This window comes from Eublepharis macularius, chromosome 7, assembly GCF_028583425.1.
Source record: "Eublepharis macularius isolate TG4126 chromosome 7, MPM_Emac_v1.0, whole genome shotgun sequence".
NCBI lineage: Eukaryota > Metazoa > Chordata > Lepidosauria > Squamata > Eublepharidae > Eublepharis > Eublepharis macularius.
In genome coordinates this window covers 111,949,329-111,964,122 of record NC_072796.1, presented here as the reverse complement: position 1 = coordinate 111,964,122, position 14,794 = coordinate 111,949,329, and the positions used below count along the sequence as shown (strand labels likewise).

The window sequence follows — 14,794 nt, the reverse complement described above, 5'->3', positions numbered from 1 at the left end:
CTATATAAGATACAAAGTTGCTTGCTGGAGTTGATGCTATGTTTGTTCTGCTTCTGTTCTTAAAATTCTGATTGCAGTTTTGCTAAATAGCTTGGCCAGTACTGTGTAAGCTGCCTTAAGTCACAGTTATGTATACAGTGACAAAGGCAGGATACAAAGATCTTAGGCAGGCCTAACATATGACTTGCTACCATGTGACTTGCACAACTCACCCAGAATTAACTGCTCTCTACTGTTCAACAGCAGCTGCCCCCATGAAAGCCAATGTGGTGTAGCAGTTAAGAGTTTCAGACTAGGATCTGGGTGATCCAGGTTCAGATCACCACACTGCCATGAGAGCTCACTGATTGACCCTGGACCAGTTACACACTCTCAGACTAATCTACTTCACAGGGTTGTTGTGAGGATAAAACGCAGGAGAGGAAAATGATGGAAGGTGCTTTCGATCCCCATTGTGAAGAAATGTGGGGGATAAATAAAAGGCAAAATAATGATGTAAGCTGCTTTGAGTCCCCATTGTTGAGAAAGGCAGTATATATAGTAAATAAATAATAAGTACAGCTGAAGATGGAGAGCACATAAAAGGTACACTGGTTGATGGATGAGAAGGAGAGGAAGAAGCAAGAAAATGGAAGTGGTTATGGGGGCTTTCAGGGGATTCAATGAGGAAATAATGGGGGAGGGGAAAATGAGATGCCCCCCTGCAAGTCTTTGGAGGTGTGTGTCCCATGTTCATTTACATTTAATGATTAATGTCTTCTTTAGAACGTAACTATTACAAAATAAGTAGTTGCTATGGTTTACATTTTGTATTTTGAAGTTTTAAATAGTATCTTTGGGGATTACATTACTTTAAACATTTTCAGTCTTTGGAGAGGAGGGATATCAACAATTCTTTTCACCACCATTCTTTTTTGCAGATTTTCATAAGTAATGTCTTACCTACTATATTCAGCAAGATGCTCTTATAAAGAGAATAGAGTTATAGTCTATACCACTATTATATGTGTTATCTTGCTCTTATTGCACTGTTTTCTACTTTTGTAGTTCCATTTTTCTGCATTTTTGTCATATTTTGTCTGATACCTTTTTTGCACTGCTTCTGTCCTAGTCCTATTGCAATTTATTGGCTGTCTCATGCTACTTGACTGCATTTTTGTAATTTGCCTTGTGTCTCAGTGAGAAAGGCAGGCTATAAAGTAAATAAATATTTTTTCAACAAATAAATATATTGTGACGCAGTATTTTAGAGAGGGCAGTAAAACAGCTCAACTTTGGCTTAAGAAAGGAAATGTCAGATATAGGTTTCTATTCTCCACACCACTTTAGATTTTAAAAATGAGACAAAACTCAGTTTCACATATTATTTTCCCCCTGTGGAATAGGAATCCCCCAACACATGGCACTCACTGGGCACACAAAGAGAAATGCCTAGCCAATTTGGGCTTGATAGGCACTGTGCTGTATTGGCTTTCATCTTTTTGGAGGATAGGCTCCAGAAGATGGTTCCTGAGGCGGGGGGGAGGAGCTTCTCTTTTGCTCACAGCCATTCGCTTAAGGGGAAGGGAAATTTCCATAAGGTTTCACCTTTCTGCTGTGCTACCTAACATCTACCTGTACACGCTGGGAGATATGAACCAGAAATTTGGGACACAGTGACATGAACTGTATTGGCAAAAAGTTCTCTCTCCCTTTCACCTAAACCTACTAAGGTGACAAAAGGGAAAACGTGGATGACAGGATCAGGGTGAAAAATATAAAACTTCATCTTGACAAAATGGAAGCCAGGAGTAAAGCTAATCCAAGTGTTTGACAGGTCCTGGACAGGATTAAACTCTCCTTGAAGACCAGATAGCACTCTGGGGTTTCTTCTGAATGCTTCAACGAATAAACACCTGAGTTTGCCAGGAGTGCCCTCTATCAGCCTACAGTGCTAATTAACCTAGCCTAACTCATACATGGCATACTTTGCTAACATGCATGTGGGGCTGCTATCAAAGGCAGTTTGGAAACTACAGTTAGTTCTGAAAGCAATAGCAAATGATTGAGACTTGCTGTTGTTATTGTTACCAAACTGATAATGATGTTAACTATCTTAATTCAAAAAGCTGTTACTGAGGTGCTGTGGGGTCCATGAGGGCAGAAAATTTAATCATAAATATACTGCAAAAGGAAGGGGGGATGTCAAACACAAGGCAGGTCATAATGCATTAGATGCGGGCCGCATATGCTGGGTCACAAGCTGAACAGGCTTTGACTAGTTAGAAAAGTCAAACTTTCAACTTTTAGTCTACTATTACTTAAGCTATAGTTTTCTTGGAGAGATGTAATTCACTTATCAGTATTAAATTCCCCAGTTTGGAGCTACCATTAATTAGTTTTGCAGAGTTTCAAGTATGAGAGATGCCAGGTATTCTCAAAACATGTCACTCAGTCACTGAAATTTAAGGAAAATATTTTGGGTTTTCCCCAACATCACAAAGACTTCTCTATAATATTGCTGTTTTGTACATGAAAACAAGAAGGGAGAGCTGATAACTGGGTTTCTGACACTTCCTTGTCCAAAGGATAAGACCTCTAGTAGCTAAAAGAAAAATGGCAGCAGCTTTTCCCAATGAACAGTGATTTTCCTATTATAAGGACAAAAGGTGTGTGCCTTCCCTAATAAATGCTAGCACCTCTTGCTTTGAGAACCATGGGAATGTCATCAACTAAATGTAAGATTACAGCGAATGATGGTATTCATAGCTAATGATGGTATTTTTTACCTGGCCCATTGAGAAAGTCTTTAATCTGGAACGTGATGAGAGGAGGTGGGATGCCACTTTTAGGATCTATTTCTCCTGCCACTGTCTGTAACCATGTCTTGCAGTAGTCAAGAGTTTCTGGGAGAGTTTTTCCAGCATCTACAGGTGATAAAGTCCAGTTATGACATGTAATTAATGCAACAGCTAGCAGTGTACTGGAGAAAAAAATATGATGCATACATGTAAGCCTTTTAAATGTTTATGACTGATATTCACATACCATTTACTTTGTATAAATACAGAGAGACAGAGTACATTTACACTGTAAATTTTGCATTATGGTAATTACACATACTTTGTAATGGCTACAAGTCACTAAATACTATCACTACCAAATGTATAAAGGCACCATATATGGACAATTAATCTTAGCTTACATGATCTGATAATTGCATACACCCTTTCTAAAACAGGTCTATGATCTAAATTCGAAACTAATAGTGCTGCAATTAAAATTTTCATAGACCTCTTTTAAAGAGATTTGCACAAAAGTAAAAGCAAGCTAACAAGAGAATGCAAGAAAAAGAATAAACTATAAACAAGTCTTAAAGATCAGAAAACCACATGCTTGGAGATGCAATAGAGTGGTTCTACTTATGGGTTATTTGATACAGTTTGCATTTTCACTGACATCGCAATCACTTTTTACTGCTAGGCTTTTGAAGTTAACTTCAGTAGCTTTTCCTCTTGGCCCTCTTTAATGAAACCCCTTTGCTCAATCCTTGATATTCCCAATCGTGACTAAAAGTTCACATTTGGTACTTCTCAGTTCTGTGTCTTTCTTTATGTCCTGGACAATGTATATGAGACATCATCACTGCATAAAACTTTTTTTAATGTTTGGAAGTCCACAGCCTTTGTTATAATCTCTCTCTCTCTCTCTCTCTCTCTCTCTCTCTCTCTCATAGCTGTAGTCCTTAAGCATTCAAAATATGTATTTTTTAAATTAAACAGCCTCATTTTCAGCTATATGATTATTTTCTTCTGGGTTGATGATCATCAAATGCATTACCACCATGACCCTTAATCCTATAGTGATGTTTACAAACAATATCCTTCCCAACATTCAGATAATTTCACTGTGTTACCAACTGCATTATTCACCTTAAACCTGACTGGCTGTTTTCTTTTCAAAAACGGCAGGTTCATACTTTAGCTTACAGTCAGCATATGGTGGTGTGGTGTGAAATGGGCACATAAAGTCTGCCTTGGAATGTCTTTCTTAACCTAATCACATGATTCATATAAAACCTGGCATATACGGACCCTTATGCAGTTTCAAAGAACTTATTGAAACCAATTGATTGTGACTTTAGTTCTTTATGGAAAAAGATTAAAAGTTAGCAAATTCTTCTGAGATTTTTTTTTATTTGATCAATTTTCAAGAACCGATCTCACAGTAACATGTGGGCTGTGTGCTATATACATTACAATATTTTCTCTCTTCAATTTTTTCTTACTTAGATTACTGCATCTCTATGGTAATTACAAAACAATACAGTATGGGAAAGTATAAAGCAATTTTCTACATTCTTAATCTATAATAGCAAGTTCTTCAGTACCATGATTGGAAATTATCATGATCTGTAAAGGTAATACTTCAAGTTGCCTCTTCAACAATATTTTCCAATATCAGAATTTATTTTGAAATGCTGGGAATAGCACTAGAGAAGGTTGTAAGAGCCATATACAATTACAAATCTGCCATTCTGTCTGTCTCAGATAAATTGGCAGAAAGCATGATTAAAACAAGAATTATTACACATGCTGAAGAAAAAGCTTTACTGATAAAAGTATCAGCATGGATTCTGCATAGGGAAGACATTCCTCACCAAGGTTTCAAAACATCAACACACAAACAAATTGTGCAAATTGGTAGCTATTTTATATAATGTCTCTGACAAAACCATTCAATGAAGATTCGCAGGAAAATTTAGCAATCTTAGAGTGAAGGGCAGGTTCTTTCTAGGTTGTTAACCGATTAAGAAATGGAACCAACAGTTTTCACAACAGAGGAAGGTAGTACCAGTCACAGAGCACAGAGACTGAAACAGAAATGCCATCCTCTAACATCCCAACATTTCCATAGATCAGGACGGAACTCACTAGAATAAAACAATTGAGTTACACCTCCATATGAGGAGCTTCCTTACTGGCTTCTACATTAGACAGCTCAGCACACATAAGAGGGAAGGGTTTTTTTTTCTTTTAGAACCCTGCATTTTATTTGGAAGATTGAGCTCTTTTCCACAAAGTATTAGCAGATGGTCCATCAAATTGCACTGCAGAAATTGGCTTGAATATGAATGTTACAAATAGAATTAAATAATTCAATCAATGTTGTGCATGGTTCCCACTGTTGTATTTTCTGGTAATAAATAATCTTAATATGAGGCAAATGGCCTTGAACTGTGAGTGGCAAATCTCAAAAATAAAAATAATTTGCCAAACTACCATGCTACCATAATGGGATGACCACATTACTCACATTACTCATGATGACTGTTGGAACAAGAGTTTTACCTTGAGTACATGTTCTCCTAACCAAAAGGCAATAAAAACACATTGTAGCCACATCATTGTTTATTTGCTTAAACCCGCATATTTGTTTTATTTTCTTAGCATTCTTTGTTTTATGAGATGAAGTTTTAAAAAGAATTGAAAAATATTTGCTACTTAAAACACCAATTATGTCTTTTTAACATGAACATTTATTTGATCAAACATCCTAAACTTGCTTAAATCTGGGATTTGTTTACACATTTATAGAGTTAAGAAACCAAAAAACACTGAAAAAAGTAAGAGTAAGATACTCTAGTTAATTGTGGGCTATTGACCAGGTTCTGCTTCATCTCAAGAGAAGCATACAAACAAGAGCACAGTCCCAAGCACATAGAGGAGTGAGACTGTCAGGGCTCTCTAGAGGCAAAGCAGGCACTCTGTGGGCAAGCAGCCAAGTCAGTAAACAGACAGTCAATCTGGTTAGAAGGTAAGCAGTCAAACCAAGAAGCAGGTAAGACGGGACAGGCACTAACTACAGCTTTGTAAGAGTGTGGTGAGTTCTTTTGACTGAGCAGCTAGCCAGATATAGAGGTTCAAAGGACAAGATGGAATCCCCACTGGCTCCTTATGTCACTTGTCCCCAATGAAGTGGCAGCTGTAGTATAGCTGCAGTACCAATCTCTAGCCACTTGTGGCACCAAAGCACAGAAGACGTAATCCGGTAGCACCCATTTTCTAAGACTAGAGAATGACCCAAGAACAGAACGTTAGTTAAAAGAAACCATGGTTTTAGCATGAGATATGAACTGAGCCAACGAGACAAATGTTCAATATCCAAATACAAACAGTATAAAACATTTGGAAGTATTATAAAGTATAAAGTAAATAAGAAACCAGACTGCTATGGTGTTAAACAATATAAGCTTCAACTAAGAGCAGGAATATTGCTAATTGAATCCTGCATGAATAAACCATATCTGTAACAATTTTGGGCATCTCTAGGTAAGTCCTTAGTGTTACTTACTAGTAAACATACATTCACTCCCATGGCTCATTGAAAATACCAGTAATAAAGGCAGTCCACAAATCACTTAGATTACAGTAGTTAAAGCCATCCCCTGTACTTGAATCAGCTTCTAGGATACTTCAAGAGTAAAGTACAGCCAAGGGCTAATTGCTTCTCTCAAAGAACCAGGTCCAACTTTCCTTGAAGTCAAAACATACATTAGCATCAGGAAAAAAACAACATAAAACTAAGCCATGTACTGATAGAATTTTATAAGGAAAAATTAATAGCCATGTCAGTTTATATTTGTTTTTTTATCACTGCTTTATCCCACTTAGGCAGCCTTTCTTCTGGAAGATCAGTTATTAACTTAATGCAGGCTGTGGCTAGAATCCAAAGAAACCAACTGGATTCACCAATGATGGCCTCACATGTCACCTGGCAAAACTAAATCTGAGACTGAAAGGAATTTCCAAAGCAGTTTGTGAATTGCAGTAGGAGGTTTGCTGCTCAAAGGGCACTGGCAGAAGGGAGAATGATTTCTTTTTTAAATTCCTGGATGTTTCCAAGACCTTGAGTACATTAAATCAGTTCTTGTCAGTATTTCTCCTATTATAGGTGGAATTTGTTCTCACAACAGCTTCAAATATTGTTTTATCATTCTTTTTGCTAAAAATGTTTATATAATTAACCATGTGAGGTTTTTTTTAAAGTTATCAATGGGGGGGGGGAGAAGATCAGGCAAATTATATATAAATCAGATAGTTCAATGTTCAATCTCCAAGATATTTAGTTGAAGTGTTGCAAAAGACTTTTCTTTGTCTAAAACTCTGGAGAGCTATTGACACATAAAGCACTAAGTTAGGACTAGAGATGGGCATGAACCACAAAAAAAAAACGAACCATGAGGTTCGTGGGTTTTCACAAACCAGGAACCATGAACTGGCACGAACTGGGGTAAGTTTATGAACCAGTTCATGGTTCGTAGGGTTTAAATGCCCCTTTCCAGCCGCTTAACAGTGGCAGGGAAAGGGGCATTTGACAGTTAAAAGGGCCCTTTCCTGCCTTGCAAGCGGCAGGTCCCTTTAAACTATCAGCTGGCAGGCGGCAGGGGGGGATCCCCCCTCACCGCCTGCCAGCTGATAGTTTAAAGGGACCTGCCGCTTGCAAGCCTCAGGAAAAGTTTATATGGCCATTTCCCTGGGAAAATGGCCATTTAAACTGCCCCTTTATGACCCAAACGAACCAGTAGACCAGTTCGTGGAAGTTCATGGAAACAAACTTCCATGAACCACTGGTTCGTGAACCACGAACTGGTTTGGTTTGTGCGTTTTTTTGGGGTTGTAATTCGATTCGTGCCCATCTCTAGTTAGGACCGCCAATGGTCTGACCAGGTATATGGCAGTTTCATATGACGCCGACATTGATGAAGCACCTGTGAAATTGCAATGCATGAGAAAATGGTGGGAACCAGCAGATAAATTGTGTGCCCCTGAGGAAGCACAGTGTGAAGACAGCGCGTGTGAAACGGAAATGGCTGATTGTCCGTAGGGCAAGGACGTCTGGGAGCAGACGCTGGCTGAAGGACACAACACCACCTGCCGTCGATTTTGCACTTTCTGTACTTTATTGACTGTTCATTGACTGTATATATTTTCAGACAAGAGTGGTTGGTTACTGTATCTGTCAGAGGCTGTATGAATATTGCACACTTATTTATGAATCGTATATTTATGAATTATATAAACTAGATGTGATTTATGAATTTCATGCACCTTGAATTTGAATAACTTCTAGTTGACTGGTTAATTTTGTAGAGGGGACTCTATTATCCTCAGCTGATTGTACATCCCCTAGATTTGGTCTTTTTGCTTCTTCTTAGGGATGCCAGCAAGAGAAAAAATTGAAATATTTATATTTGATTTGAGTAGGCAACTCAAAAGCTATCATGTGTGTCAAATTTTTTTAATGTAGTTGTTGTGAGCGCCTCTAAACAACATTATCCCTGTCCGGGGTCAGAGGCTCAGCCCTCGGACTTGCCAAGAGGAATAGGCGGGGGACAGCTGGGAGGCAGCTACTCTGCTGCCCCGACAGACCAGCTCCCAAACTTGCCAGCAACAGAGGAAGTTAAAGAAGCACCCAAGCCTCAGAGGGCTTGATGGGCCAGGTGGAAGCCAGCTAGCCCCACCGTCCGCTGGGAACCCAGGCAGGGAGAGTGAGGACAACCAGGAGGGGATCAAACCAAAGGGAGAAAGCCCAGGAAGCAGGGACAGCCAGCCAGCAGCATGACAGTCTGCAGCCTTACCTGCAGTAGAGGAAGGGCAGCACAGGGCCACGCCCCAGCCTGCAGGCAGGCTAGAAGGAATCAGCCAGAACAAGGTGGAGCTGAAAGCAAAGCAGCCACAGGTGGGGCTGCCTGAGGCATCTTAGCAGGGAAAGCCAAGGCAGCCAGCAAAGCAACCACAGGTGTGGCTGTCTAGGACACCCAAGGCCGTGGCTAGGGTGCTGGGGGAGTGGCTGGCAAGTGGAGCAAGGAATGGGTGAAGGGAAATAAGGGAAGTCCACCCACAGGGCGGGGTGGGTTGTGAAGGACTGAGGAAGAGGTTAGGAGAGTGAGAGGATGGAAGAAGGAAGAGCTAGAGAGATGGAGAGAAGGAAGAGCAAGCAAGGAGGAGGCAAGGAGGGAGGAAGCCATGGAAGGCTAGAAGTAGGAAGATGCCGCAGGGACCCTGACAGGTTGAGCAGGTGCACGAGTGGTAGAGAGGGAGCAAGGGTGATGTATACCTCCCCTCCTTCCACAGAGTGGAGACCTGGGCAGTCCCTGTCCACAGCCAAGGACCGCAGTTCAGGCACACAGATGCCCTGTGCAGCTATGCTCCGGTCAAAGCATGACAATCCCTTAATAGATATATGCCTTGGGAATAACAGCAGCATATCACTGCATTTCACTGTACAAAGCAGAACAGTCTAGATCTTTAAAATGTAAAAAAGTCCTAATGCATGTGTTAGTTTCGGTGGAGAGAGTAGAGAGAAATCAATAAAAAGGAAAATTCTACATGTTCATTATATTGAAATCGTGTTTTTTCTTTCTGAAATGAGAAAGTAAGGATTAATAATTTGGGTCATCTTTGATTGGAAGAATGATTGTATCATATCAAGGATGTTAAACAACCTTACCTGTACATTTGTAGTCTGATGCTACACCTTTGAGGACAGCATCAAATACAGATACTTCCACTCTTTGTTTTCTATGATGACAGCTTAAGATCAAAGAAGGTTGGGATACAACAAGGTGCAAAAATGGCTCTAGTTGCAGGTCACTGGTTCCTCTGCGACCAGGCTGCCGAACGATAGTTATACCCAGGGCTTGCCTAGCAGATGATCTTGTAGAAGCATGGAGACTTTCCAGTGACAGAACTCCTGCCTTTTTAGCAGAGGTTAATGAACTATTACTGTTCAGGAGATCATCTGCTGTTACTGATGAAATGCCTACTCCAATGGGATTTTTGCAATTATTATCCATGCCTGAGTCTGTTTCTGAAAGTTTTAATGAACTTTTGCTTATTTTTTCACCATCCTTCTGATCCTCCAGTGATTTTGATTTAGCTAACGCGGTACATGAGTATGTCATAAAAGAGATTCGGCTGGCTGTAATAAAAATGTCAAAGGGAATAAAGTTCAGGTTCTTCACAATTGAAGACTGCCGGGAAGGACGGGCAATGCGGTGGTGGCTGGTACCACTGTGTTGTTCTATTTGAACTATTCGGATTTTAACACTGTCACTGCCAATACCACTGTCCTGGGCACCACTGTAACGTGAAGATGTTTCAGCTATACCTCCCTCAGATGTATCCATTTTTTTCTGTTCCTGTTTGGTAACCTGCAAAGGAAAATGAAAATATATTTATGTTTATATTTATAAATTAAAATAGCTTCATCCCCAATATTTGTAATACTGTGATGCAAGCCGCTTATATAAAAAACAGGCCAAAACAGAGAAAAATATGTTTCCTAGCCAAGTTAACTTTTCAAGTAGGAATCACTCATGAAAGCTCAGCAGGTTTCTCTTCCATAGAAATAATGACCCACATTTAATGACATGTTAGAGAATGATGTGGCTGGGATTCCAAATTCAGGGAATGTCTCCTGCATTCACAATATTTTTTCTACTACAACAACAGATGATACAGACTATTTAGAAAATAATAAAGCTAAAATTAACATATTAAGGCTAGAAACAAATTTAAAAAGTTTAATTGATGAATTACATTTAAATAAATGTCCATATGAATACATGTACAAATCAACAAAATCTCAACATAGATGCTTTTTTGAGATGTGTGAGGTAGCTTGCAGTTTTAAAAAGCTGCCACTTACTGTTTGAAGGGCAGGGGGTGGGAAACCACCTTTGATAATTTTCTTATTTAATCTCTAGTTTGAATTACAGGAACTATAAATAGTCTCAAATGATAAACAAATGTGTCCTTAGCTATTGGTTCTACTGATTAACATTGCACTTATTGATTAAAACTGTTCGTTACCAGTAGTTAAATAAGCAAGACCATTTAAGGCACCCTGAAACAAATTTGTTTAAATGGGCTTATACACTTAATTTGTCTTCATTTACCAGTTACAGCACATGAAGTTTGTATCTTTAATGTATGATTGATTGTCCACAAAGCCAAATGCTAGAGACTGGATTCTAAACTGTAACAGTTAATAACCTAACAGTGCAATCCTAAACCAAGCTACATCCTTCTAAGCACTTTGACTTCAAAGGAGTTAGAAAGGTATAACTGTTTAGGAATGTGCTGTAATATTCCTGGGTTCTTTAAAAAATTCCAAATAGCAGCACCACACAGATTTAGGGATCCACAGTCTATTTAAATTAAAGGCAAAACTCACATAGATTTTAATAATTTCAGATTACATTTTCAACCATCCATTCCATGAAATCTAACAGAGATGCTGCAATAGATGTCTGAGCCAATGTGTGTGTGTGTGTTAAGCTCAGATTTTCTGTAATGAAGAGGAAACTTTCAAAATAAACATCTGGTAACATTATAGTTTTATTCGAATAACTGTAAATGTTTACAGGAGGAAAAAATCTATTTAGACACCACCAGCAAAATGTAAACATTTTTATTTAATTAAAATATTTATCCCCATACTGTCTGCACACAGGGTTCTGGAGCAGCATCTAATCTTATTTAATTAAAACAATAAAACAGCAACAAAAAGACCAGAAGAAAAGATATTATTTTAATAGTATCTTAAAACAGCATGAAAAAGCCTAGGAAAATAAAAAAATATTTTCATATGGCTCCAACAGCCCATGAAGATTGAGGATTAAGGAAATAACTGTGGGATGGGTATTGCAAAGTTGAGGCACCACAGTTAAAAGTGTTATTTAGAGGTCCTGAACTGTAGGTGGAAGCATACAGACCAGGATCTCTGAAGATGATCTAAAACGGCAGGGAGATGCATATGGGAGTCCTTTCAATACTCTGGTACCAGGCAATTTAAGATTTTAAAAGAACCCATAAACATTGTATATTACTGGATTTGAAACACACGTTCTCCACATTTTTTAACTATCAAAACAAATATTTAAATATACTGTGGTCACTGCCGGCGCCAGGGTTTCTGGCGCCTGTGGCAACCCCCCCCCCGCGCGTGCGCCCACGGACTGCACGATGACATCATCACGTGATGACGTCATCGCGCAGCGCAAGCCGGGGGCATTCGCCAGCGGATGGCTGGGGTGGTGGGCGGAGGCTGTTCCGCACTCCGCACGCCGCCCCGGCAGCAGCTTGTGGTTGCTGCACCTGGCTGAATTGTGCGGCGGCGGCAGCAGTGGCACGGGGCTGGCTGGCTACAGCAGCTGTGGGCCAGCCATGCCAGCTCCGCGGCGTGTGCCTCCGCCCCCAACACCTCCTCCGGCACCTCTCCAGTGCCCTCGCGCATGAGGCCACCGCCCACCTGGCCTCTATGGGCACGCTGGCCCTGACTGTGTTCTCAGGTTTGGAGTGAAAATAAAATAGCCCGATTGAGATTTTTGAGAGGAACCTTGTTTGTACTATTCATATAACATTGTCAACCTTTGGAAGTGGTCTTAGAAAGAGACAAATGTACAATCTTCTTAGGAATTTTATTCCACAAATCTGAAACTTGTAGCGCAATTTTGAGCAGTTGCACCTTTCTAAATCCTATGAAGTAAATGGGCTTAGACGAGTGTATCTTTGATCAGGATTACATTGTTAAAATTAAAAAAAAAAAAGACTGGACAGAATTAATTAATTACCCAGTTATTCAAGTATTCTGTCATGCTATTTATCTATATCCTGACACATTCTGATAACCAATTAAAGGGTACAAAGAAGGCCAACCCTCCCATAATATCCCCCCACATACACAATTTTTGTGTGCATGCACACGTGCATGGTCAGTTTCAGTTACTGACTATTCCCTTGTTTTTCTTCCCTGACAATGCAAGGCAAGGCGAAATTGTATCACATCCTCCTACAATGTACAAATGTACATGCTCAATGGGTGTGTAAAAGCAGAACTTCAGAGAAGCTAGCCATGGGGCAGAACCAATGCCATCCTCTTCCAACAGGACAAGAGTTATGGAAGGGACTATACACTTAGTAATTGTTGGGCATCAAGTATGTATTTTAAGAAAAATATCTTTTTACCCTTGGAATCTACCCATAATGTGGTTTTCCATGAGTCAAAGGGAATAATACAATATTTTCTTAGAAGAATAAATTTACTGAAGCATAGCCATTACTAAGGAACTCCCAAACACAAACATTGTAAGGATGACTTCTGTTTTTCTGGTTTTGACATTTTCCAATTGGAATGTTTCACATATTTTTGCAACTACCCCTATGCTGTGTCAATAAAAAGATTTCAATATGGCATGAATTTTGAAGGAGACTGTGAAGTTACCCAGTCCTCCCCCCTCTTCTTCCTTTCCTTACCCAAACATACCTAAAAGGCAAATGGGAAAGGTTGTGTATGTGTGAGAGCTTGCCCCACTTGCCTCTCCCTTCCTGCTGTATGGGATAGTGCCACCACTCAGCCGCTGCCCTTTCTCTTGCTATCCACAGCTGTAGAGCAAGGCAGTATATAAATGAAGTAAATTAAGAAATATAAATGAAGATGGGGGCCAGATAAAAGATAAGTTATTTGGTGGTTTGATGGAGAGAAGGACATAGGGAAAGGTGAGCACATGGAGGTTGCCAGGAGGAGGGAATAGTGAGGGGAAGGGGATATAGAGAAAAGTAAAGTATCTCCTGCAAGTACTTGCAGGTTCTCCAGTAGTTGGAAGGGGTCATACAGACCTTCTAGTCCAACCCCCTGCCCAATGCAGGATCAGCCTAAAGCATCCCTGACAAATATTCATCCAGCCTCTTCTTGAAAACTGCCAGTGAAGGGGAGCTCACCACCTCCCTAGGCAGCTGATTCCACCTTTGAACTACTCTGACTGTGAAAAAGTTTTTCCTAATACCCACTTGGTACCTTTCTGTGTGTAATTTAAGCCCGTTGCTTCGAGTTCTATCCTCTGCTGCCAACTGGAACAGCTCCTTGCCCTCCTCCAAATGACAACCTTTCAAATATTTAAAGAGAGCAATCATGTCCCCCCTCAATCTCCTTTTCTCCAAACTGAACATTCCCAAGGCCCTCAGCCTTTCCTCGTAGGGCTCAGTCTCCAGACCCCTGATAATTCTCGTCGCTCTCTTCTGCACCCTCTCAATTTTGTCCACATGCTTTTTGAAGTGAGGCCTCCAGAACTGCACAGTGTACCCCAGGTGTGGCCTGACCAAGGCAGTATAGAGAGGGACTACGACCTCCTGTGATTTGTATGCAATGGCCCTTTTGATACAACCCAAGACTGAGTTTGCCTTTTTTGCCACCACATCACACTGACTGCTCATATTTAGTTTACAGTCCACTCTTACTCCAAGATCTCTTTTGCATACACTACTCCCCAAAGTGTATCCCCCATCCTGTATTTGTGCTTCACATTTTTGTGACCCAGATGTAATACTGTGCACTTATCTATGTTGAATTGCATCCTGTTCACAACCGCCCGTTTCTCTAGAGTATTCAGGTCTTGTTGAATTTTAACTCTATCTTCTTGGGTGTTTGCCACTCCTCCCAGTTTGGTATCATCCGCAAATTTAATGAGTAGCCTGTTTACCCCTTCATCCAGATCATTGATAAAAATATTGAAAAGTACCGGGCCCAAAACCAAGCCCTGTGGCACCCCACTCGACACCTCCCCCCAATCTGATGAAACGCCATTGACCACTACTGTTTGGGTGCAGTCTTCTAATCAGTTCCTTATCCACTAAACTGTCCTATAGGCCAGTCCACAGTCTTCCAGATTACCCATTAGAATGACATGGGGAATGTCATGGGGAACCCATTAGAATGTCATGGGGAACCTTATCAAAAGCTTTACTGAAAT

At 40.2% G+C, this 14,794-nt stretch overlaps 1 protein-coding gene across 1 annotated transcript in view; it reads right to left on the bottom strand.

The window, feature by feature from the left end:
• The window catches only part of VPS13B (vacuolar protein sorting 13 homolog B), a 553,219-nt gene that overhangs the window by 150,980 nt on the left and 387,445 nt on the right, over positions 1-14,794 (bottom strand). Inside the window, exons 34-35 of the mRNA XM_054984385.1 lie at positions 9,493-10,195; positions 2,769-2,906 (exon numbers count right to left, since the gene is read on the bottom strand). Coding sequence (XP_054840360.1) covers positions 2,769-2,906; positions 9,493-10,195 — 841 coding nt within the window. The remainder of the gene's footprint in view (positions 1-2,768; positions 2,907-9,492; positions 10,196-14,794) is intronic.